The sequence below is a fragment of the Urocitellus parryii genome, chromosome 9 (assembly GCF_045843805.1).
Source record: "Urocitellus parryii isolate mUroPar1 chromosome 9, mUroPar1.hap1, whole genome shotgun sequence".
Lineage (NCBI taxonomy): Eukaryota > Metazoa > Chordata > Mammalia > Rodentia > Sciuridae > Urocitellus > Urocitellus parryii.
Genome location: NC_135539.1, coordinates 28,157,332 through 28,181,229, shown reverse-complemented (window position 1 = coordinate 28,181,229; position 23,898 = coordinate 28,157,332). Strand labels below are relative to the sequence as shown.

The 23,898-nt window shown below is 50.1% G+C and overlaps 1 protein-coding gene across 1 annotated transcript; it reads left to right on the top strand.

Moving 5' to 3' along the window:
- Positions 1-7,838: 7,838 nt before the first annotated feature.
- On the top strand, positions 7,839-16,466 carry Ssc4d (scavenger receptor cysteine rich family member with 4 domains). The gene is made up of 10 exons (XM_026396929.2): positions 7,839-8,004; positions 9,060-9,095; positions 9,333-9,638; positions 10,150-10,227; positions 11,005-11,319; positions 12,764-12,841; positions 13,473-13,547; positions 13,665-13,976; positions 14,736-14,813; positions 15,430-16,466. Exons 1-10 carry the CDS (start codon positions 7,839-7,841, stop codon positions 15,744-15,746), a joined length of 1,761 nt encoding a protein of 586 aa, XP_026252714.2. The 3' UTR covers positions 15,747-16,466.
- The last annotated feature ends 7,432 nt before the right edge of the window (positions 16,467-23,898 follow it).

Sequence of the window (23,898 nt, the reverse complement as noted above, 5' to 3'; positions counted from 1 at the left end):
GAGCTTGTTAGGCAGGAGGGCCTCCAGCCCTCGCCTAGAGGGACACTCAGAACCTGGTTTGTAGCTGGGACCCCCCAGGGATTCCTTATTTACCTTAAAGCATTCACTGGTGGCCTGGTGGCCGGGTCAGCCCTAATTGTCGCCCCTTCTCTGCTCCCACCCTCTTGATGTTTGCTGTCCCGGCTCTCAGGAAGGAGCTGAGGGTCTGTGTGAAGACAGGAACAGGACCCAGATTGAATGGGGTGGGGGGTATAGATCAGAAACAGCGGGAGCATGTGGCTGGCAAGGGTGAGGACAAGGATTCAATTAGGAGACAAAAGGAGTCCCGTGGACCCCTATCGAACATTATAGGATCAACTGAACACCATGTCCCTGCAGATGGAGTTCCTCCATTGTTATCCACCTCGAGAGTCAAATTCAAGTTTATTTATTTTTGTGGTACTGGGTTTAGAACCCAGGGAGGTTTTACCACTGAGCTACATCCCCAGTCCTTTTTATTTTATCTTATTATTTTTTTAAAAATCTTAAAACAGGGTCTTGCTAAATTGCTGACACTGGCCTCAAACTTTCAATCCTCCTGCCTCAGCCTCCCAAGCTGCTGGGATTACAGGTGTGCAGCACCATGCCCAGTTTTTTGTTTGTTTGTTTATTTGTAGCGCTGGGGATCAAACCCAAGGCCTTGTGCTGAATTTTGGTTTTGGTATATTTCAGTACAAATATCCAGGGGCAAGTTCTTCAATGGAAAACATCTGAGGGAAAACTCAATTGATCCATTTAATGGGTAGGAGGAAGGGAGGGCTGCTTAGGCAGGGGCAACTGTGTGAGCAGAGATGGAGGACACTGGGTAGGCCTGGGAAGTGGTCAGGAGCCCAGAGTGGCTGAAGACTCTGTTCCCTTGGGGTGAGCCTAGGAGGTTGGGGAGGTGGGCGGGGCAGAACCCTGAAAGCCAAAAAGAGAGGAGGACCCAGGTGGGGACTGAGGCAGGTGCAGAATCTGCTGGGAAGAGGGACCAGAGAGCAAACAGACTAAAGGCGTCCTGCCGGGGCTGGGGATGTGGCTCAAGCGGTAGCGCGCTCGCCTGGCATGCGTGCGGCCCGGGTTCGATCCTCAGCAGCACCACATACCAACAAAGATGTTGTGTCCGCCAAGAACTAAGAAAATAAATAAATAAATAAATGTTAAAATTCTCTCTCTCTGTCCCCCTCTCACTCTCTCTTTAAAAAAAAAAAAAAAAAAAAAAAAAAAGGCGTCCTCCCCCCATGAGAACAGCTTCCTCAGGCTGAAAGTGGAAGACAGGGAGGCTGCTATCCCTCCCAACCTTTCTCCAATCTATTCCTCCATCTCTAACATCCTCTCTTTTGTGTGTGTCCCCCACCCCATACGGGGGATTGAACCCAAGGGCACTTAACCACTGAGCCACAGCCCCAATACTTTTTTTTTTTCATTCATTCATTCATTCATTTATTTATTTATTTTTGGTACCAGGGATTGAACTCAGGGGGACTAGACCACTGAGGGTAAGGGTAACCCTAAACCTAACTCAACCACATCCCAGCTCTATTTTGTATTTTACTTAGACACAGGCTCTCACTGAGTTGCTTAGTGCCTCACTGTTGCTGAGGCTGGCTTTGAGCTCATGATCTTCCTGCTGCTGGGATTACAGGCGTGCATCACTGTGCTGGGCTCTTTTTTATTTTTTAATTTAAGACAAGGTCTCAGTAAATTAATTAGGGCCTAAATTGTTGAAGCTGGCTTTGAACTCAAAGTCCTTCTGCCTTAGCCTCCCAAACCACTGGCCCAAACGGATGTGGACCATTGCACTGGGTGCTTGCATGCTCTCTCTCTCTCTCTCTCTCTCTCTTTCTCTCTCTCTCTCCCTCGTGTTCCAAGTTCTAAAGAAAGCCTTCTGTGACACCAACCTCAGCAACATAGCAAGGCAATGCTTCCATTAATTAAATAAATAATGAATAAGTAGGGCTGGGATGTAGCTCAGTGGTAAAGTACCTCTGGGTTCAATCCCCAGTACCTAAGTAAATACAGCTGTCCTCATCCCAGAGCTTTTTGCATATGGAACTTTTGAAACAGTGACGTCTCCTTTGCCTCCCTTCAAGGCTGGCTTTGAATAGGACCTATTTTCCTAGTCTGATTCAGTGGTATACACCTGTAATCTCAGCAGCTCAAGAGGCTGAGGCAGGAGGATCTCAAGTTTGAGGCCAGCCTTGGCAATTTAGCAAGACCCCTGTGTCAAAAAAAAAAAAAAAAAAAATCCAGGTGTGATGGCATACGCCTGTAATCCCAGCAGTATGGGAGGCTGAGGCAGGAGTTCAAAACCAGCCTCAGCTATTTGGTGAGGCCTTAAGCAACTCTAAATAAAACTCTAAATAAATAAATAAATGGCCTGGGCTCAGTGGTTAAGCCCCCCCTGGGTTCAATCTCCAATACCAAAAATAAATAAAAAAGGACAGGGAGTATAGCTCAATGGTAAATTACCCTTTTCATTATTTATTTATTTCGGTACTGGGGATAGAACTCAGGGACACTTGACCACTTAGCTACATCCTCAGCCCTATTTTGTATTTTATTTAGAGGCAGGGTCTCACTGAGTTGCTTAGCACCTTGCTTTTGCTGAGGCTAGCTTTGAACTCAGGATCCTCCTACCTCAGCCTCCCAATTTGTTGAGATTACAAGCATGGGCCACCACATCTTGCTCCTGGGTGGGATCTTATGCTGCCCAGTAACTGAAATAAGAGTCAGGAGTCTACTGAAAAATCCTAGCAGGAGATGGTGAAGTACCGGCAGGTGCAGCATTTATAGATAGCCTATCACTGGGCCTGGGTCGAGCTCTCAGAGAGGAAGAATACAAAATTAGTGGCATTTAATTTTTTTTTTCTCTTTTTCTGGTGCTGGTGATCAAATCTATGGCCTTGCTCATACTAGTGGTATTTAAGTGGATTTATTGTTGTTGCCGCTGTTTTTAAAATTTGCTTGTGTTTTTGTAATACTGGGGATTAAACCCAGTGGTACTAGACCACTGAGCTATATCCTCAGCCCTTATTTAATTATTGTGGTGCTGGGGATTGAACCCAGGGCCTTGTGCATGCGAGGCAAGTACTCTACCAACTGAGCTATATCCCCAGCCCTCATTATTTGCTTTTTTTTTTTTTTTTTTTTAAAGAGAGAGTGAGAGAGGAGAGAGAGTGAGAGAGGAGAGAGAGAGAGAGAGAGAGAGAGAGAGAGAGAGAGAGAGAGAGAGAGAGAGAATTTTTAATATTTATTTTTTAGTTCTCCGCGGACACAACATCTTTGTTGGTATGTGGTGCTGAGGATCGAACCCGGGCCGCAGGCATGCCAGGCGAGCGCGCTACCACTTGAGCCACATCCCCAGCCCATTATTTGCTTTTTGAACATACCAGAATGCTAGAAGCTAAGTGTTAAGAATCTAGCTGGGGGACTGGAGACACAGCTCAGTTGGTAGAGTTCTTGCCTCGCATGCACAAGATCCTGGGTTCAATCCCCAGCACCATAAATAAATAAATAAATAAAAATCCATATGAGAAAGATCTGCTGAAGATGGCAGAGAGACCTGTTTGATCCTTGGAAGTTTTTCAAAGTTCAAAGCCAGCCTCAGCAAAGGTGAGACACTAAGCAACTCAGAGCAACTCAATGAGACCCTGTCTCTAAAATACAAAATAGGGCTGGAGATGTGGCTCAGTGGTTGAGTTCCCTGGAGTTCAATCCCCAGTATCTAAAAAAAAAAAAAAAAGAAGAAGTTTTTCAGGGACATATTTTTGGGGTTTGGGGTGTAGCTCAGGACAATGCCTAGCATGTCCAAGGCCCTGAGTTCCATTCCCCAAACCAAAAAGTATGTATGTATGTGTGTGTGTGTTTACTTTTGAGAGGCTCCTGCCCTTGAACTGATAGATGAGAATCTCTGGGCATTAAGTGGTGGGGGCAAGAATCTGCATTTAGTCACCCTCTGTATCCATGAGGTCTGTCCTAGAATTCAGATGGGGGATTGAAAATACTCAGGAAAGGCTGGGGGTGTGGCTCAGTGGTAGAGCACTTGCCTTATATGCACAGGGCCCTGAGATTTCATCCCAGCCACTGTAAAAAATAATAATAAAATCACAGGCACGTGTGGTTGTGCATAGGTTATATGCACTTACTGTGCCATTTTATATAAGAGTCTTAGATCATCTGCAGATTTTGGATCTTGGATATCTTAGAAACCACCTGAGAGGGATGCTTGTATTTTAAACTCACTTCAGGGGTGACAGGATACAGCTGGGTTTGGGAACCACCCTTTGAGGGCTCTCGGGGGCTCTCCAGCTCTGAGAGTTTGTGGTTCCAGTGGGCATGTGCAGAATCCCAGCCCAGCCTTGGATTGCAACTATAGGTCACCTCCTGACTTTTATAACTACAAAACCCCAAAAGGTACCAGAACTCCAGGTACCAAACAGGAAGACGGAATTGGCAACATCTGAGACAGGGATGCCCACCCCATGCACCCAGGCTCCTGGGGCCATGTTTTCAGACCCCCACGGAGGTGCTGGTCAGGACATGGTCCAGGGGACTCCCGGGTTGGGTCAGGGCTTTCAGAAATCAGGGATGCTTGGCTGCTCTGCAAAGGGGTGGAGCCCTGCGCAGGCCTTTCAGAAACCGGAGCCCTGTAGGGGGAGGGAGAGGAGGGGTTGCCTGGCCCTGAGAGTCCAAGGGCCCCCACCCAACCCCAGTGGCTCCTCCTCTCTCTGGTGCCCTTCCTCTGGGGCTGCTCCAGGCAGTGCAAGCCACCTCCACTCTTCCTTTGCCTTGCTCTGCCCTTAAGGTCAGGTGGGGACAGGCTGGGGCCACCAGCCAGCTCCATGGACAGGGACTTTGCCTCTGTTCACCTTCCATCTTTGGAAAGAAAAGAAGAAATCTCTGAGTTGGTTTGCACTGGGGGGATCCTTCCCCCTCCCAAACATCCGAGGGCAGAGAGAGTGATTCCAGCTTGGATTGACTGTAGAAGAAGGGACAGAAAGAGCCCAGAACATTCCCCCAGGTATGGATCCTTCACTTTTGCGAGTGTATGTCTGTATGTGTCTGTGTGTGTGACAAAAGTTATCCACTGATCAGATGGGGAATTGTCCTTGATAATCTCCTGGACCCCTTCTGATGGCTTCAATCTATGATTCTGCACCCGTAACTTCACCCAGTCATTCAACAAACATTTCCTGAGTATCCTGTGCCAGTTGCTGCCCCTTAAATAAGATCTGGCTCCTGCCACTGAGGATTCATAGTCTGGATGGGGTTACAATAATAATAATAATAATAGCTATGATACTCACTGTGGGCCAAACCTTTTACAAATGTTAGTTCCCTTCATCTACCAACAACTGTAAGTGTGTTACTAACCCCATTTTACAGATGAGAACAGGGAGGCTTGGCAGCTTCTAAACACTGTGTTGTGCTGTTGCCTGCCCTGTAAAGTGACAACCAAGGATTCAGGTGCATCTGTGGAAGGTGGAAAGGAAGAAGGTGAATCCTATCTTGACGGACATTTCCAGGACATGAGCAGGACAGAGGAGCTGACTGGAAGTGGGGGTGAGGCAGGCTTCACCAGACACTTGGACAGCGCTAGGGTCAGCTGGGATTAGAAGTCCATGGAGATCAGGAGCAGGGTCTTTCTCCTTTGCAGGGGAAGGAGCGGGGGCACCTGAGGATTCCTGGCAGGTTCTCTGGAATCTATCTGTCCCCGCACCCCCAGGCTGGAGATTGATCTGGCTTGGGGGTGGGCAGTGAGTGTCCCAGCAGCCTGAGAAGTGAGTGGCCTTGGGAGGCAAGGGAAGGTCCAGAAAACTATGTGTGCCCCAGCAGAGAGTGGCCTGTGGTTCTCCCCCTCCTCAAGGTTCTCAGCTCCCATCTCCCAGCTGTCCCCAGTCCAGGCAGAGGGAGGACAAAAGCTGATTATTCCACTGGGGGCTGTACGAGGCCCCATGAATGGGGTGTTGAAAACTCCGTGTCTGCGTCCAGATAGTTTTTCACCCTCTCCATCTCTCCCCAACTATGCCAGGGTGGAGGGTTGTGGGCAAGGTGGAGATGAGGGTTGTGGGCAAGGGGGAGACCTTCTGGGAGGGGCATCAAGTACCTTGCTCTCAACAGATCCCAACAAAACCAGCCTCCAGGGCACTTCCTCCTGTAGTGCCTATCAGGGTGACTGGGAGGCAGCTGGGTGTTCCTCTCCTCCAGTCCCCCAACCCGTGGAGGCCCTGCCCTGCCAACTTGGTCCCCAGCTATCTTTTGCGTCTGTCTTCTCTCTCTGTCCTTCATTATCTGGAGCCCTGAGAACCTGCATCAGCCTCTGAGCAAGTCTCCATCTGTCCCCAACCCGACCCACCAATTCATCTTTGGCACACCTGGTGTCACATTCAGCTAAAGTCTGCCAGAAAAGTCGATGTGAAGGTGGGGGGCTTCTAGGACACCGATGATGCAGAGTGAGCGTTCACTGAATCCCACACAGGATTTATGCTTTTTTGGGGGGGGATTGTTTTGGTTTTATACCTCAATCCAAAAATCTAAAAAAGTCTTGGGGTTGGAAGTGTAGCTCAGTTGGCAGGACGCCCTGGGTCCCATCCTTAGCACTGAAAAAACAATCTTCAGAAGGCAGAGTGTTCCAAATGGCGGTAAATCCCTCAGACCTTCCTCCACCTTTTTTTTTTTTTTTTGGTACTGGGGTCTGAACCCAGGGCACTTTATCACTGACCCACATCCCCAACCCTTTTTTTTTTTTCCTAATTTTTTTTTTTTTAAAGAGAGAGTGAGACAGAGAAGGGGACAGAGAGAGAGAGAATTTTAATATTTATTTATTTTTTCTTAGTTCTTGGTGGACACAACATCTTTGTTGGTATGTGGTGCTGAGGATCGAACCCGGGCCGCACGCACGCTAGGCAAGCGTGCTACCGCTTGAGCCACATCCCCAGCCCTCCCCAACCCTTTTTAAATTTTTTTCTCCACATCTTTTTAAAAAAATATTTTAAAATATTCTTCAAGTTGTAGATGGACACAATATGTTTATTTCATTTGTTTATTTTTATGTGGTGCCATGGAACCCATTGCCTGACGCATTCTAGGCAATCGCTCTACCGCTGAGCCACAACACCAGCCCCCCTTGTTAAATTTTATTTTGAGATAGGGCCTTGCTAAGTTGCCCAGGCTGGCTTTGAACTTGCAATCCTCCCGCCGCAGCCTCCTGAGTCCCTGGGATTACATGGGAACTGATTTCCTTAATTTTTTTTTTTCTTTGAATTGACTCATTTCTTTGGATTTAAATCCATCTTAAAGGGAAACTTTATATTGTTCCAAAAAAAAATGGAAAATCACGGTCCTTTACCATAAATAGAAGGCACTGTAATTAAAATTTTAAAAAAATTAAATTAAAAAAAAGGCAACCAATAAAAATCAAACAATAAGTGAATATCTATATTCCTCTAGGTTAGGGCAGTTAATGGAGTGCCTGCCATCTGGGACACTGCCCTGGGGGATGCACAGCCCTGGGGGATGAGCTCTGAGCCATCCGGCTGTCTGCGTGGGCCCTGCCAACCCTTCCAACCTCACTCCCATTCCCTGCCTTCTTCACGCATCCCCGGTTCCAGCCAAACCTAACTCCTCATTAAGTTTCTGTCCCTGCTTCCAACTGTCATCTCCCAGCTGCTGCCCCTGCCCCTGCCTCTGCCTGCAGCAGGAATGTCAAACCCCAGTGGAATGCCATTTCCTTCTGAAGTTGTCCCTTCCAGCTGGAAGGAAACACTGGGAATCTTGAATTCCAGATGTTCCAGCTGTGACTTCTCTCCAGCCCCTTGATGGGACCATCTGAAGGGCCATCCGCTGGCTGGAGGTACATGGAAGCAGAGATGCCGGCTGGTTCCCAGCCCAGTGAGAAGAGCAGGGGGTGGAGGCCTGGAGATGGGGGCGTGGCCCCTTCACCCCTCCCCCCAGCCCTGTCCCTCCTCCTCCTCCTGCCACTGGGTGAGTGTTCCCAGCCAGCCCCTGCTATTTCTTCCTGGCTCTTGGTTTTCTCGACTGTCCTGCATGGCTGTCTGGTAGCCATCTCAATATTTGCTGGAGGGCCTTGAACCCCACTGAAGTTGACCTCTGTTAAATCCTACAAGACTCATACATTGTCCTAATGAGAGAGTGAGTTAGTCCCATGAGACACTAAGCACATAAGTGACACCCAAAGCAGAAGGATTCCATAGGTTAACCTTTTGGGGGAAAATCCTAAGGAATCTCCACTGCAGTTTACATGATTAAGGAGGGGGTGCTGAACATCTTCTAATTCACCCTGAGCAGGGAGCCCTGGGGACCCAGGTATGAGACAGGCATGTCCACATTACCAGGCAGAAGGCACTGGAAGAGGCATATACACAGTACCCAGGAATCAGGGGAGATTGCTCGTCTAGCCCAGGGACACGGGGAGGCTTCCAGAATAGCTCCAAACTGGGTCGTGAAGGATCTTCAGGGCCATAATTAGTAGGGTTGGCCAGAGGGTTCAAGACCTGGAGACAAGATTGATGGAAGATTAAAGCTGGGCCTAGTGGCCCACACCTGCTATCTCAGGAGGCTGAGGCAGGAGAGTTATAAATTCAAGGCCAGCCTCAGCAACTTAGTGAGACCCTAAAATAAAATATAAAAAAGAAACTGGGAATGTAGGTTGGTGATAGAGGATCCCTGGGTTCAATTCCTAGCACCACCACCTCAAAGGAAAAAGAAAAAAAAAAGTTGAGGTTGGTCAGAAAGCCCTAAAAGTCATTGTAAACAGAACTCAGGGCTAGGACTCCTGCAGGGATTCAGCAGTAGAGTGAGACAGGAAGCTTCCGGCAGATCTTTCTGGAGTGGTCCAGGGACCGCTGGGAAAAGGTAAGGTAGGGAGGTTGATCTAGACAGTTCCAGAGAGAGACTTTGGAAAAGCTGGAGACCGGGAGGAGTTGGGTGGTGACCATGGGGAGGGAAAGCTGTGTTGCTCAGACCAGACAGCCAGAGGCTGGGCAGAGGGGCCCAAGCTCTCCCCTGCTCTGTTTCAGCCAGCGCCCTCCAGGCCACTCCAAGGACTTTTTCAGGTAGGTGCCCTGCCCTACCCTTACCTGCCCTCAGGTACTCTGCACTCAGAGGACCTCAGGGAGGAATGACTAACCAGCCCTCTGTGACTCTAGATGCCCCCACGTCCAAGGCACTGCCTCAGACTCTCCATTTCACAGAAGGGACAGATCCCAAGACGCCCATGGCTTACGGCAAAGTGGGCATCCTGCAGATTGGGCCCAGTGATCCCCCTGGTGCCAGCTCAACCCTCTTCACAGAGCTGAGGCTGGTGGGGGGCCCGAGCCGCTGCCGGGGGCGCCTGGAGGTCCTGCACAGTGGCTCCTGGGGCAGTGTCTGTGACGATGACTGGGACGTGGTGGACGCCAATGTGGTGTGTCGTCAGCTGGGCTGTGGCCTGGCGCTGCCTGTGCCGCGGCCCCTTGCTTTTGGCCAGGGCAGGGGGCCCATCCTGTTGGACAACGTGGAGTGCCGTGGGCAGGAGACCATGCTGAGCGAGTGTGGCAGCCGGGGCTGGGGTGTGCACAACTGCTTTCACTATGAGGATGTTGCCGTCCTGTGCGATGGTGAGCTGAGGCCCCGGATGGGGAGGGTGGCCCACTATGGCAGGGCTGTATGCAGGTCTGAGGTGGGACCTGAAAATGTGCATAAGTTCCCCAGGAATGCAAACTGCTTTAAGAAGGATGCTTTCCTGGGTGCAATGACTCAAGTCTGTAATCCTAATGACTCTAGCTGAGGCAGGAGGATTGCAAGTTTGAGGCCAGCCTGGGCAACTTAGTGAGATCCCATCTCAAAATAAAAAGGGCTGAGGGGGCAGTGTAGCCCAGTGATACAGCAGCCCTGGATTCAATCCTCAGCACTGCGGAAAAGAAAAAGAAAAAACTGAAGAAGTAAGAAGTTTGGTAGCTTCTCCTCCTCTCAATCCCAGGGTGATTCTCTTTGACCCTTTGTGCAGCCAGAAGCCCCAGAGGCAGCACCTTAGGAATCCACGTCCTTGCCCTGTCATTCATTCTGTAGATGGGAAAATGTAGCACAGAAAATTTCAGGTATCCTCCCTTCCTCCTGCTTCCTCCCCAGAATTCTTGCTGACACAGCCCCCAACAAGGAAGGTGCTAAGCAGTAGAGCGCCCCCTACAACTCCTCAGAATGGGAAAGGTAAGTAAGGGTGATGTGGGGGACCCCCTAGGCCTTAGGAGTTGCCCACACTCTACCCTAAGCAGGGGAAGAGGGGGATTGCAAACCGAAGGCTGGAGAAGGTGAGCAGGAGGGAGCTGGGGGTGGGAGCAGATTAGTGGAGGGGGGCACAAAAATGAGGAACAAGAAAAGGAAAAGGGCAGCCTGCCATCCGATCCCAGCAATGGGAGGCTGAGGCAGGAAGATGCAAGTTCAAGGCCAACCTGGGTACTCAGCAAGAGTACAAAATTTAAAATGGGCTAGGGATGTAGTTCAGGGGTAGAGCGCTTGCCTAGCAGGCGCCCTCCTCAGTACTGCAAAAAATAAAAAAGGGAAAGGGCCCCCAAAGAAGGACAGTTAAGGAAGTCCAGAGGAGGAAGAGGGTTCCCTCCATCAGGAGGCCAGGAGGGCTTCATGGAGGAAGAGTTGTGGGGCTGTACCTTGAAAGAGGAGGTTTTCTTCAGGTGGTAGTAAAGGCAAAGCCATGCGCTCTAGTCCTCCAGGAGAGCAGAGAAAAGGGACCAGAGGGCTGGTTTTAGGCAGGAATGACCCAACCAAGGTTGGCTGCCCTGTGACCCCACAGCCGCCCCATCTAGACTGTGAGGAGGCAATGCCCTGGAGGTGGGTGGGCGGGCAGCTCCGCCTGGGTTGTGGGTCCTGGGGCACGGAAGGGTGCGTCCAGGCTTGGCGCACGTGTGTGAATGGGGAGGCAGAGCAGGTGGGAGATGTTCCCTGCCCCCAGCCCGCTCCCCTCACCAGGTGAGGGCAGCGTGCGCCTGGTGGGGGGCGCGGGCCCTTGTCAGGGCCGAGTGGAGATCCTGCACGGCGGCCTGTGGGGCACGGTGTGTGACGATGACTGGGGGCTGCCGGACGCCGCTGTGGTCTGCCGCCAGCTAGGCTGCGGGGCGGCCTTGGCCGCCACCACCAACGCCTTCTTCGGCTTTGGCACGGGGCACATCCTGCTGGACAACGTGCACTGTGAAGGCGGCGAACCCCGCCTGGCAGCTTGCCTGAGCCTGGGCTGGGGCGTGCACAACTGTGGTCACCACGAAGACGCGGGCGCGCTCTGCGCAGGTGCAGGCTCTGGGGCGGGCCCTGGAGGGGAGGGCAAGGTGGAGATGGACTGAGGCCTGGGCGGGGGAGGAGCGAGCATTGGCTACCTTAGCGGTTCCAAGAGCTTTCCTGGAGGGCTTGGAAGTGACGTCTCTCAGTCCTACTCCAGAAGGTGCCTCAGAATATCCCATTACTATTTAGGGAACACTCCACAGCTGTGTAACAATACTGCAGTACTGCTCCACTAATAATGCCTCCAGAACTTTCTAGCAATTTCCAAGAACTCTTAGTGGAATACTGAGGCTGAGGCAGTAGGATGGTAAGTTCAAAGCTAGCCTCAGCAACTTAGGGAGACCCTGCCTCAAAATATAAAAAAGGCTGGGGTTGTTGCTCAGTGGTTAAGTGCCCCTGGGTTCAATCCCTGATTTAAAAAAAAAAAAAATGGGCTGGGGATGTGGCTCAAGAGGTAGAGCGCTCGCCTGGCATGCGTGCGGCCCGGGTTCGATCCTCAGCACCACATACAAACAAAGATACTGTGTCCGCTGAAAACTGAAAAATAAATGTTTAAAAAAAAAAGTGACCGTACTTTAAAATTGCCCCCGAGATACATCAGAATCACCTAGCATAGCCCTCTGTAATCCTGAAGCTCCCATAGTAACTTTCTCCCACGTGGACTCTCTCCAATTTGAGAAGTGTTCTCAGCCTATAGGATTAATAATGCCAATAACAATATTTCACAGATGGACCCTATTGTATAAGATGGAAAGTACTTTAGCACTCCAAGGGCTATCATTATCATTCCCACTTACAGATGGGAAAGTTGAGGCCCTGAGAGTCAAAGCCTTACCCTCTTATACAAGAAATCTGACAGAGCTAGGGCTGTCCTTGCTGCATGGCCTTGAGCAGACCACCCCTTTCTAGCTCTATCTTTAAATATATATATATACACACATATATATATATAAATACACACACATATATATATACACACACACACATTTATTTTTTAAGTGTAGATGGACAAAACACAATGCCTTTATTTTTATGTGGTGCTGAGGCTCGAACCCAAGGAGTACTCTACCGCTGAGCCACAATTCCAGCCTCTCTAACTCTATCTTATCTGCAAGATGAGTCTTGTTCTGCAAGCCCCTCAGAATTGTGAATGGCCCTCCCTAGTGGGCAAGGCTCTCTCTCCAGTCTTGGACACATTGGGCTTCTGAGAACATAGGACACTGGAAGGAACTGAAAACATGGTCCTGTAAGCCCTGAATACACTGTAAAGGCTAGCCCAAGTCAATCACTACTGTCAAAAGTGGGGCCTTCTTGGATCCCAGCTAGGGCTGAGCCCCTGTCCAAGGAAGCAAAATCTGGTGTCATTTCTAAGAGACCCTCCTCTCCTCTCCTGAGAGTCCATGGATCACCTGAACCTCAGCCTCTGATCCTGCTCTCTTTTCTCCTGCTCTAGTCCTGGGTCCCACAACTTTCACAGCACTGCCACCCTTGGCCACAGGAGCAGATGGGGCCTGGCACACTGAGCCATCAGGTATAAAGCCCACCCTCCAGGCTGAAACCGTAGGAACAAGGTGGGTGGGGCTGCGCACTGGGAATGCTGTTTTGGATCCACAGGAAGGGGTCTATTACTCACAGGCCAGGGCTTTTGGCCAGATGGTAAGGGTGGGTGAGAGAACCATGAGCAGATGGAACAAAGATGAAACCCGGAGCCATGAAAAGTTCGGCGGGGTGGGAGGCGGTGGTAAGATTTCTCCAAAGCACTGAAGTAAAATTTGGGGTTGCTGCTGAGTTTGGGAATCAGAGACTTGGTGAGGGAGTTAACCTAAAGGATGAATCAAGGTTAAAAGTGAGATTGGAGGGCTGGGGCTGTAGCTCAGTGGTAGAGCACTCGCCTAGCTCGGGTGAGGTGCTGGGTGATCCTCAGAACCACATAAAAACAAACCAATGTTAAAATCTCTCTCTTTTTTTTTTTTTAAGTGAGGTTGGAACTGGGGCTGGAGCTGTTACTGGGATTAAAATTAGGTTAATGTCTAGAATTAAGATTCTACGTTATACACTACACATGGTGACTCTGAGACTAGGACTGAATGTGAGGTGCGGTGGGGTCCCCCTGCCTGCTGCAGGACAGACCTCCTAGTGCCCTTTAAACGCTGTCTCCGCAGGTACCAGAGTTGGTGCCCAGTCTTCTGGGGAATCGGTTCTGTCCACCACACCCACCTGGGCTGCGGGGAAGAAAAGTAAGTGGCCGAGCAGGTGTCCCGCGGGGGGTGGGAGAGGATGGGGCAGGGGCGGCGGCCAGGGAGCCGGCCGCCCCAGCCCAGCCCCCTCTGGCCGCGGGCCTGTGCGCCCCGCAGGCGGGCGGCTGCGGCTGGTGGGCGGCCCGGGCCCGTGCCGTGGCCGCGTGGAGGTGCTGTACGCCGGGGGTTGGGGCACCGTGTGCGACGATGACTGGGACTTCGCGGACGCGCGCGTGGCTTGCCGCGAAGCGGGCTGCGGACCTGCGCTGGGCGCTACGGGTCTCGGTCACTTCGGCTACGGCCGCGGCCCGGTGCTGCTGGACAATGTGGGCTGTGTGGGTACCGAAGCCCGCCTGAGCGACTGCTTCCATCTGGGCTGGGGGCAGCACAACTGCGGTCACCACGAGGACGCGGGCGCTCTCTGCGCAGGTAAGACTGAGGCTGGACCGCGCGGAGGCGCCCTCTGCGGTGCGGACGGGGCCCAAGTATGCACGCATGGCGGAGAGGGTGGGGCCTCGAATACACGCACTGCGCGCGTGGGCGGGGCCTGAGAGGGATGGGCGGGGACGCGCTTGAGGCCTCTCTGCGGCACTGCGGCGGGAGCACTCCGTCGGGACTAGCGGCCAGCCTGCTGTCGCGCTCTGCGGCTGCGCGGAAGGGGCGGGGCCGGAAGGGCGCGGCCTCCGCAGTGCGAGGGCAGGGCGGGGCCTGGGAGCGCTGCTCCGTGCAGCAGTGCAGGGCGCGTCTGGGAGCCCGCCCTAGGGTTGGACCTCTCTGGAGTCTGAGTCATAGTCCAGCAAACTCTAGTAAGAGAGGTGGGAAGCAAGGGAGAGTCGATCAGCCTTCCCAGAAGTCGCCAACGGGTGGAGGCAGTGGAAATGGGACGTTGAAAAATGCTTCTGTTCATCGATTGCTGTGGAAATCAATATCTTCACCCTCATTTAGTGCCCAGGCCTGATGGGGCGTCCTCTCCCTCTTCAAAGTCCTGGCCGCAAAGCGTTCTGCCTCAGGCCCCAGGGTCAAATTAGTACAAAGGACAGGGAGCAGTTTTTTAATATCCTGTTAAGTCCTGTCTGACCCCATATCAGACTTCTCTGGGAATGGGAGGAGAGGAGGAGGTGATCTGGCCCTGAGGAGCATGTTCCCCAACGTGACAGCCATCTCTTTTTTCTCTTCTTGCTGAGCCAGGCCCAGAGGAAGTGGGACTGCAGGTCCAGCAGGACGGCTCTGAGACCACTCGGGTGCCCACACCTCGACCCAGGGATGGTAGGTGCCCACAGCCAGCTGAAAATGAGGTGGGAGCATCAGAAAAGGATGGATTAGATTGAGGGAAGTCACAGCCTGAGTTATAGCAGCTCAACAGATTTGCACCAGATTTTGAAACACTTGTTTTTTGTGCTGGTCTCAGTCCTAATTAATAGGGGTATGATGTCCAGAAAGGAGGAGATGAACTTCCAACTAGAGCAACCTAGAGGTTTCTAGAGTTAGGATTAAAGGGAAAGAGTGGGGATCCTGTCCTGAGGGGAGTAATGAAGGAATTCCAAATTTAGTTCAGGAAGTGGGGTAGAGACTCCAGTGACCTTCAGGGGACACAGTAGGACATGTTCACAGTCCCCAGATGGGTGGCCTGGTGTTGAAGTACTGGGATTATGAGACAGCTGACAGAAGCACTCAGCACGTTTGATCTCTTTCTCTCAGGCCTGTCTCTGGGTCTGGCACACTGCTCATCCTGAATCGGTCTCAGTTGTCTGTCTTCATGGGGTTTCCTGGGCAGTGCTGTGTCCCAAACCCTGCCTTAGCCTCTTCACCCCCTATCTGGCCTAGCTTAGAGATGGCCTGGCATGGGCCAGCCCCCTTACCCCCAGGCCTTGTTCCCCCACAGGACACCTACGTCTGGTCGGTGGAGCCCACCGATGTGAGGGGCGTGTAGAGCTCTTCCTAGGGCAACGGTGGGGCACAGTTTGTGATGATGCCTGGGACCTGCGGGCAGCTGGTGTCCTGTGCCGCCAGCTGGGCTGTGGCCCGGCTCTGGCAGCCCTTGGTGAGGCCCACTTTGGCCAAGGTCGAGGCCCCATCCTTCTGGACAACGTCAAGTGCCGTGGGGACGAGAGCACCCTACTGCTCTGCTCTCACATTCGCTGGGATGCCCACAACTGTGACCACAGTGAGGATGCCAGTGTCCTGTGCCGGCCCTTGTGACCAGCTGGCTGGACAGACCACCACTTCTTCCGGGAGCCTACTGTAACCTGTCCCTCTTCCTCCAAGAAGCCTTCCTCCAGTGACTTCTCCAGTTCTCCCTGCCCCTCCCTCCCCTGCTTGGGAGAAAGTCTGCCCAGAGGGGAAGTCCCGCCTAGGGGAACCTGGCTCTGTCCCCATCAACTTCTTGGGTGACCTCGATCTGTCATCAACTATTGCAGTCCAGTGCAGTGAACACATCCATGTTTTGTTTAGCCAAAACAGAAAATGGCAGGGGTGGGGTTGGGGACTCTGGAGTCTTCTCTTCATGGGAACTCCTATTACAGTACTATTGACCCTGCCTCCTTCTACCTGGATCCAGAAGGCTCAGGGTTCCTCTGTAAATGGGATGCCTTCCCTTCCCTTCCCTGACCTATCTGGGGATCCCTAAGCAGGGGAGCCAGGAGGCACATGCAGCTCTTTCCTTAGACTCCCAGGGGCTGCAGAAAAACCTGGGTCATTGCCTGACCTTCTCCATGAAGGCCTGGATTTAGATGGTGCTCGGCTGGACAAGGGGGCTGGAGGGGCCAAAGCAGGGACAGTGGCTCCTCCCTGCAGCTGGAACCAGCAGCTCTGATTTATCTGCCCCCCTCCACAGCCTCCACTTTGCAGTAACAAAGAAGCCTGGGGGCCTGTAGCCACCAGTTCATAGGTGCCAACTCAATAAAGCATTGTCCCCCTGACTTTTAACTGAGGTCATTGTTTGAACAGCAGTGCATTATCCGTGGCAACAGAAGATTCCAGGCAGGACTGACTCTCTGGAGGAATCTGGCCTGAGGATGGAAGGCCGTGGCCCAAGAGCATCATCTCTGAGCTTGAATCCTGGAAATGCTGACTCACTGTGGCGGGCCTCCAAGGTCCCTAGAGAATACCCTGGCCCTTGGCCTGTCTCCTCTTTCCTTCTACCTATATAGAAATCTAGAACCCGCTAAAGGAAGGGGTTTGCTCAAGGTCACAGAGCAAGGTGAAGGAGTCACGAGAGAAGAAAAAGTGATTAAAGGGAGTGGGAAGGGAGATGGGAAACAAAGCAATGTGGAGATCCTGATTGAGCCTCTCTTGGCCCCAGGCTATGTGACTTGCCTGTGTCAACAGTCCAGTGTCAAGCCCCCACCCTTCAGGTCCAGCTTGCTTGTTTTTTGTTTGTTTGTTTGTTTTTGGTACTGGGGATTGAACCCAGAGGTGTTTTACCAGTGAGCCATATCCCCAACCCTTTTTAATTTTCACTTTGAGACAGGATCTCACTAAGTTGCTTAGGGCCTTGCTAAATTGCTGAGGCTGGCCTTGAACTTGTGATCCTCCTTCCTCAGCCTCCCAAGTTGCTGGGATTAGAGTTGCTCATATTGGAGGCATGTGCCAGAGGTGGCACCTAGCAAGCCTGCAAGGCTTTGTATTAGTTTTTTTCTTACTGCTATAACATGGCCACCAATGGCCTTCCTTGAAACAATACAGATTTACCATCTTTTTTTTTTTTTTTTTTTTAATGTGGGCCTTTGTGCATGTGAGGCAAACACTCTACCAGTTGAGCTATATCCCCAGCCTCAAATTTACTATCTTAACAGTTCTTGAGGTCATAAGTTTGAAATGGACATCCCTGGATAAAATTCAAGGTGTCCACAGGGTGATGGTCTTTCGGAGGTTCTAGGGGTGAATCTGCCTCTGCTTCCTTACCTCTTCTAGCTTCTAGAAGCTGCTCATAACCTTCTACCCAGGAATCACACCATCTGACCTCTGGGCCTTCTTTTTTTTTTTTTTTTTTAGTGTTGGAAATTGAGCTCAGGGCGATTGACCTCTGAGTTAATTCCCTAGCGCTTTTTGATTTTTCAGAAATTTGAGATAGGAACATGCTAAGTTGCTGAGGCTGGCCTCAAACTTGCAATCCTCCTGCCTCAGTCTCCTGAGTTGCTGGAATTACAGGCCTGTGTCATTGCACCTGATTTGATCTTTACTTCTGACAGCTCATCTTTGACTCTTTGCTTTCCTCTTTCATCTTTTAAGGCCTTCTGTGATTATGTTAGGTCTGCCTAAATAATCCAGTATCATCTCCCTATCTCAATATCCTTGATTTAATCAAACACGCAAAATCCCTTTAGCCATAGTCACAGGTTCCAGGGATTAGGATGCGGATGTCCTTGGGGAACCTTATTCTGTCTCCCACAGGCTCTAAACCTGAGTCCTGACTCCCATCTAAGGAGTAAGGTGAACACTCTGACTCTCAATTCCCTCAGCTTCTGGCAGGAATGACTTTGCCTCATTTGTTAAAGAGCTCCCTGAGACCTGCTGTGTCATTGGAGGGACAAGGGCTACAGGAATGAAAGATAGGAAAGTGGCCCAGGCCGGTCTGGGCACACTGGTGCATGCCTGTAATCCCAGCTATTCAGGAGGCTGGGGCGAGGAATGACAAGTTCTAGGCTGGCCTCAGCAATTTAGCAAGACTGTCTTAAAATGAAAAATCAAAATGACAAAAGGACTGAGGATATAGCTCAGTGGTAAAGGATCCCTGGGTACCAAAGGAGGGAGAAAAAGAAAGAAAAAAGAGGAAAGAATTCAGGAAGTTAGGCAGAGAGACAGAGGAATGTTCTAGCTGCCTTGCTGTCCCCAGCACACTGAGGGATTCTGCTTTACCTGTGGTATTAGCCATTCCAGCCACACATTCCTTGTAATGTGTGTCTCTAATGTCCCAAGAAATATCACAGCTTCCCAGCACTGGACTCTCCTCATCTAAACAAAATAAACATTGAATGGATCTTCACCACAGCCCTGGGAAGGAAGTATTTCCCATCCTGCTTTACAAACAGGGAGAAGTGAGGCTCAGAGAGGAGAAAAAGTTTGTCTGGGTAAGCAGAGGGAGCTAGAACTGGAACCTAGGCTTCCTGGCTCTTGTTAGCAGTGGGCATCAGCATTACCAGTTTGTTACTTGCAAGCAAGAGGTGGGAGGTGGATTTGCATTTCCATGCCCACCTCCCCCCCTTTATTTTGTAGTGCTGAGAACAAGACCTTGCACTTGCTAGATAAGTGCTCTGAGCTATTTCCCTGCCCCCCCCTTTTTTTTTTTAGTTTTGAGTCAGCGTCTCACTAAGTGTCCAGGCTGGCCTCTGGCCTCGAACTTATGATCCTCCTGCCCTAGCCTCACAAGTCACTGAGATTATGGGTGTGCACCACCACACCCAGTTACCATCACAATCTTTCAGTGAGGCATGGCCCTATGACACACTTTCACTAATGAAATATGGCACAATTCCCTTCCTTCAAGGTGACCTAGTGACATCCAGTATGTGTGTCTAAGCAAAGGCCACTCGGAGCAAAGCCTCTACTAGCTCAGACAGACATGAAGTGGAAGTGAGAAAAAAAATCCTTGTTTAAGCTACTGAGATCCAGTTGTTCATTAGAGCAGCATAGCCTGGCTTTCCAGACTCAGACATCAGGCTCCTAAGTTTTGCTCTGTCTTGTGGGTCTTGCAGCCAGTTGCAAAGGCTGATTCTGTTCATTTTTTACCCCCCTGGTGCTGGGGATGGAACCAAGGGTTTCTAACATGACAGCAAGTGCTCCAGTCTGAGCCACATCTCCAGCCCTTTTCATTGTTTTATTTTGAGACAAGGTCTTGCTAAATTGCTGAGGCCAGCCTCAAACTTGTGATCCTCCTGCCTCAGCCTCCTGATTGTTGGGATTACCACACCCAGCTTCTGTTCACTGTTTTTTCAGCACACGTTGGTGTTCTCTGGGCCAGGGCCTCCTGAGGTTGGGAGCACAGGAATAAATAGGCAAGGCTTTTGTTCTTGAGAAATTCACAGAATAATCCCACACCGACTTCAAGTGCCCTGCTCTCTCTTAAAACACCCTATCCCACTCGTAACTTTGTCATCTACATCTAAACCTGAGTGCCCCTGTTTGGTAGTTGCACCACCAAATCACTAGCTCCAGCCAGAATCTGGGATGTTATCCTTTTCAAGTCCCACCCCAAACAACGAATAAATCACAAGGTTCTATTGATTTTTCTCAAACTCTCCCAGAAGCTGTCCATTTCTCTCTATCCTTAAGTGTCTTCCCTGTCTGTAATCCATTCCCCATAGCACAGTAACAGAGAGATTCCTCCACTCCCCTGCTCAAACACCTGCCATGGCTCCCCAGTGCTCTTCCTCAACGCCTTAGCCCAGTTTAAAAAGGTCCTGCACAGTCTGGCTCTGTTTGTCTTTTCAGCATCCCTTGCCATTTGCTGCCAGGACTGAGCCAGGCTGAACTACTTTCAATTCCTCTAATGTCTGGGCTCTCTTCCCACAGAGGGGAGCCTCTGCACATCCTGTTCTCTCTGCCTGGAATACACATCATCTTCTCCTCCTCCTTCCCCTTCACCAATTCTTATTTAGCCTCAGTCTCAGCTTTCATTTTCTCCAGAAGGCCTTCACAGACAGGTCCTTCTAGTCTGGAGCAGGAACCCCTATTACACCCTGTAATTCCCCAGTGACCACACTCACCCCACATGTCACACACTGCTGCTTGGCCTGACCTTTCCTAGCCCTAGGGTTGAGGACTGGGGTTGCTTTGCTGTGCCCAATGTTGTACACAGGACCTAACATACAGCAGATGCTCAAATAAATATTTTTTGAATGAATGGAGGACACGCAAAAATACTTCTGGAACATCCGTCTACTAGACCAAGCATTATGCTGGGCTCTGAGACTACAGAGCAAGAGGCACAGAGGCCAACTTTCAAAAGGAGATATACAGCTGGGTGCTGTGGTGCCTGCTTATAACCCCAGTGGCTCAGGAGGCTGAGGCAGGAGGATCTCAAGTTTGAAGCTAGCCTCAGCAACTTAGCAAGATCCTAAGCAATTTAGCAAGATCCTGTCTCAAAAATAAAAAGTAAAAAAGGATGGGGATGTGCCTCAGTGGTAAAGAGCTCAGTGCTCCTTTTACCAAAAAAGAAAAAAAAAGAAAAAGGAAGGTTTGAGGGGATCTATTCCAGATCCCTCAGTGGGGACTTAGCCTGGGCTGCAAAAGTACCATAGTGAAGGACATCATGATTGGAGCAAAAAGGAACATGAGTCAGAGAATCTGGTAAGGGCTGGAGCACTCAGGGATTTTGGGTCACAGAGGAGCTTATTCCAAGGATGATGGGGATCCACAGAAAAGTGATACAGGGCCCCACTGCCAACTGAACATTGCCATCTTTCAACTTGCCAAGAATACCTTGCCCCCAAGGTTTCATTAAAAAGATCCAGAGGGCTGGGGATGTGGCTCAAGCGGTAGCGCGCTCACCTGGTATGCGTGCGGCCCGGGTTCGATCCTCAGCACCACATACAAACAAAGATATTGTGTCTGCCGAAAAAAACTAAAAAATAAATATTAAAAAAAATCTCTCTCTCTCTCTCTCTCTCTCTCTCAAAAATAAATAAATAAATAATAAAAAATAAAAAGATCCAGAGCTAGCCAGGCACTGTGGTGCACACCTGTAATCCCAACAACTTGGGAGGCTGAAGCAGTAGGATCAAAAGTTCAAAACCAGCCTCAGCAACTTAGAGAGGCCCTAGGTTACTTAGTGAGACACTGTCTCAAAAAATAAAAAGGACTGGAGGTGTGGCTCAGTGGTTGAGCATCCTGAGTTCAATCCCCAATACCAAAAGAAAAGATCACAAGGGTGGTGGCCTGTAGCTCTGTAACAGAGAACTTGCCTAGTGTGTACAAAGCCCAGATTCAATCTCCAGCAACTCCAAATGGATAAATAAATAAAGGATCCAGCTAGGTATCTATTATCATTAAAGTAGGATAGCCAGCATCCCAACCACAAATCTTGGATTCTGCTGATCACCCCTAACTTTTGCTTATTCTGATTCCTGCTTTTGCCTCCTCCTTCAGAAAACTTTTTTCCTACTAAATCGACTAAGGTCTTTATTCCCAAAACACAACCAATCTCAGGCTGTGAATACAGCAAACTTGGCAGGTGATTTACAGTAAGGGCTCAATGCACAGCTGAAAATTGAAAATTAAATACCCTGCTTTTGCCAGGTGCAGTGGTGTGTGCCTGTAATCCCAGCAGCCCAGGAGGATGAGGCAGGAAGATAGTGAGTTCAAAGCCAGCCTAAGCAACTTAGTGAAACCCTGTCTCAAAATAAAAAGGGCTGGAGGTATAGTTCAGTGGTTGAATGCCCCTGGGTTCAATACCCAGTGCCAAATAAATAAATGCCCTGCTTTTAAAGAGTCCTTGTGAACCAGGCCCTGCAGAAGGTGCTTTTTTTTTTTTTTTTTTTTTTTGGTGCCAGGACTGAACCCAGGAGCACTTAACTTCTGAAGGACATCCCTAGCCCTATTTTTGATTTTGATATAGAGTCTTCCTAAGTTGCTTAGGGCCTTTCTAAATTGCTGAGGCTGGCTTTGAACTTGAGATCCTCTTGCCTCAGCCTCTCTAGCTGCTGGGATTACAGGCGTGCACCACCCAGCTGAACCCAGGGTCTCAAGCATGCAAGGCAAAGCTCTTCCTCTGAGCTATATCTTCAGCCCTCATCGTTTGCTTATGAAAAATGTTGCTATAAACATCTGTATACAGGTATCTGTTTGAGAACCATATTCAGTTCTCTTAGGTATATATTTAAGAGTAGAACTGCTGACTCGGGTAGCAATTCTGTGTTTAACACCTTAGGGAGCCACCTGTTTCCACAGCAGTTTCACCGTCTTACATTCCTACCAGCAATACACTGAGGTTCCAATTTCTCCCCATCCTCACCAACACCTATTATTTCCTCCCTTCCTCCCTCCCTTCCTTCCTTCCTTCCTTCATGCTGGGGATTAAATCCAGAGCCTTGCGCATGTGAGGCAAGCACTCTATCAACTGAGTTATATCCCCAACCCCAACACATATTAATTTCTAATTCTGCCATCCTAGTGGGTATATCTCTAATGATTGAAACCCATTAAGTCCCAAGGTTTCAATCCTGAGAATATTTCAACAAAATTGACACAAGTGCACTAAAATAGATTGGAAATCAGCCATAAGCTCATATGGTTATATATATTAGGCTATAAGTATTATTAATTATATTCCATAATATATACTGTATTTGTTTTTATAATTGTTCCACACCTAGGAACATGGAGTGAAATAGGTTCTTTTTTTTTTTTTAATATTTTTTTAGTTTTCGGTGGATACAACATCTTTCTTTGTATGTGGTGCTGAGGATCGAACCTGGGCCGCACGCATGCCAGGCGAGCGCTACCGCTTGAGCCACATCCCCAGCCCCTGAAATAGGTTCATAATGTTCAGTCTTTCTACATGCCTATTGGCCATATGTTTATCTTCTTTGGAAAAATGTCTATTCATTCAATGCCATTGCCTGTTTTTAAATATTTTTTAATAGGACGTCTTACCTTTTTTTTTTTTTTTTTTTAATGCAGAACTGTACAGCTCTCTTGTCTATGGCCTAGGTTCCAGGACTAGCCTTTCAAAACTGTGATTTCTATTTTGCTACTCAGAGCTGTTTCTCCTATCGGGGATTCTACAACCAAACTACTGTGCAGAACTGTTTCCCCTCTCCATTTGTGCACACCCTCTCATTTCACCTGCCCAACCACCTCAGCTGCGAAAGAAACTTGTTCTTTGGGTCTACAGAAGAGGATTGCGGTGCTGGCCAAGATCAGACAGCTGGAATTCACACCCTGAAAAGTCAAACCCCAAAGCTCCAGGCCTTCCTATCTGGCATTATCTTGCCTCGGGACCAGCCGCGAAGTGTGTATTCTTATCTCTTCTGTAAGGAAGGAAAACCAAAGGCCAGAAAAGGGTCGAGGTTTTTTTCTGATCACACAAAAAAGACCAGGGTGTAGATCTCAGGGACTCCTGCCTTAGTTCCTAAGTCCCCACCTCCTCCCCAGCCGCAAGGCCCTGGGCCGGGCGGAGCAGGGCGCGGCTTGGCATGGCCCTCCCGCCTCCTCCGGTAGCACCTTCCCGCTGAGTCACGACCCGAGTGACGCGCCGCGCGGGGCGGGGCATGAGACCCGCCCCGCGTGGGAACTGAAGCTCCACCCCTGGCTCCGCTGCAGCCTCCCGATTGGAGAGCCTGAGAACCTGCACAGCCAATCATAGCAAACTGCAGAGCGCGGGTTGGGAGGGGCTAAGGGGGAAGGAGCCGCC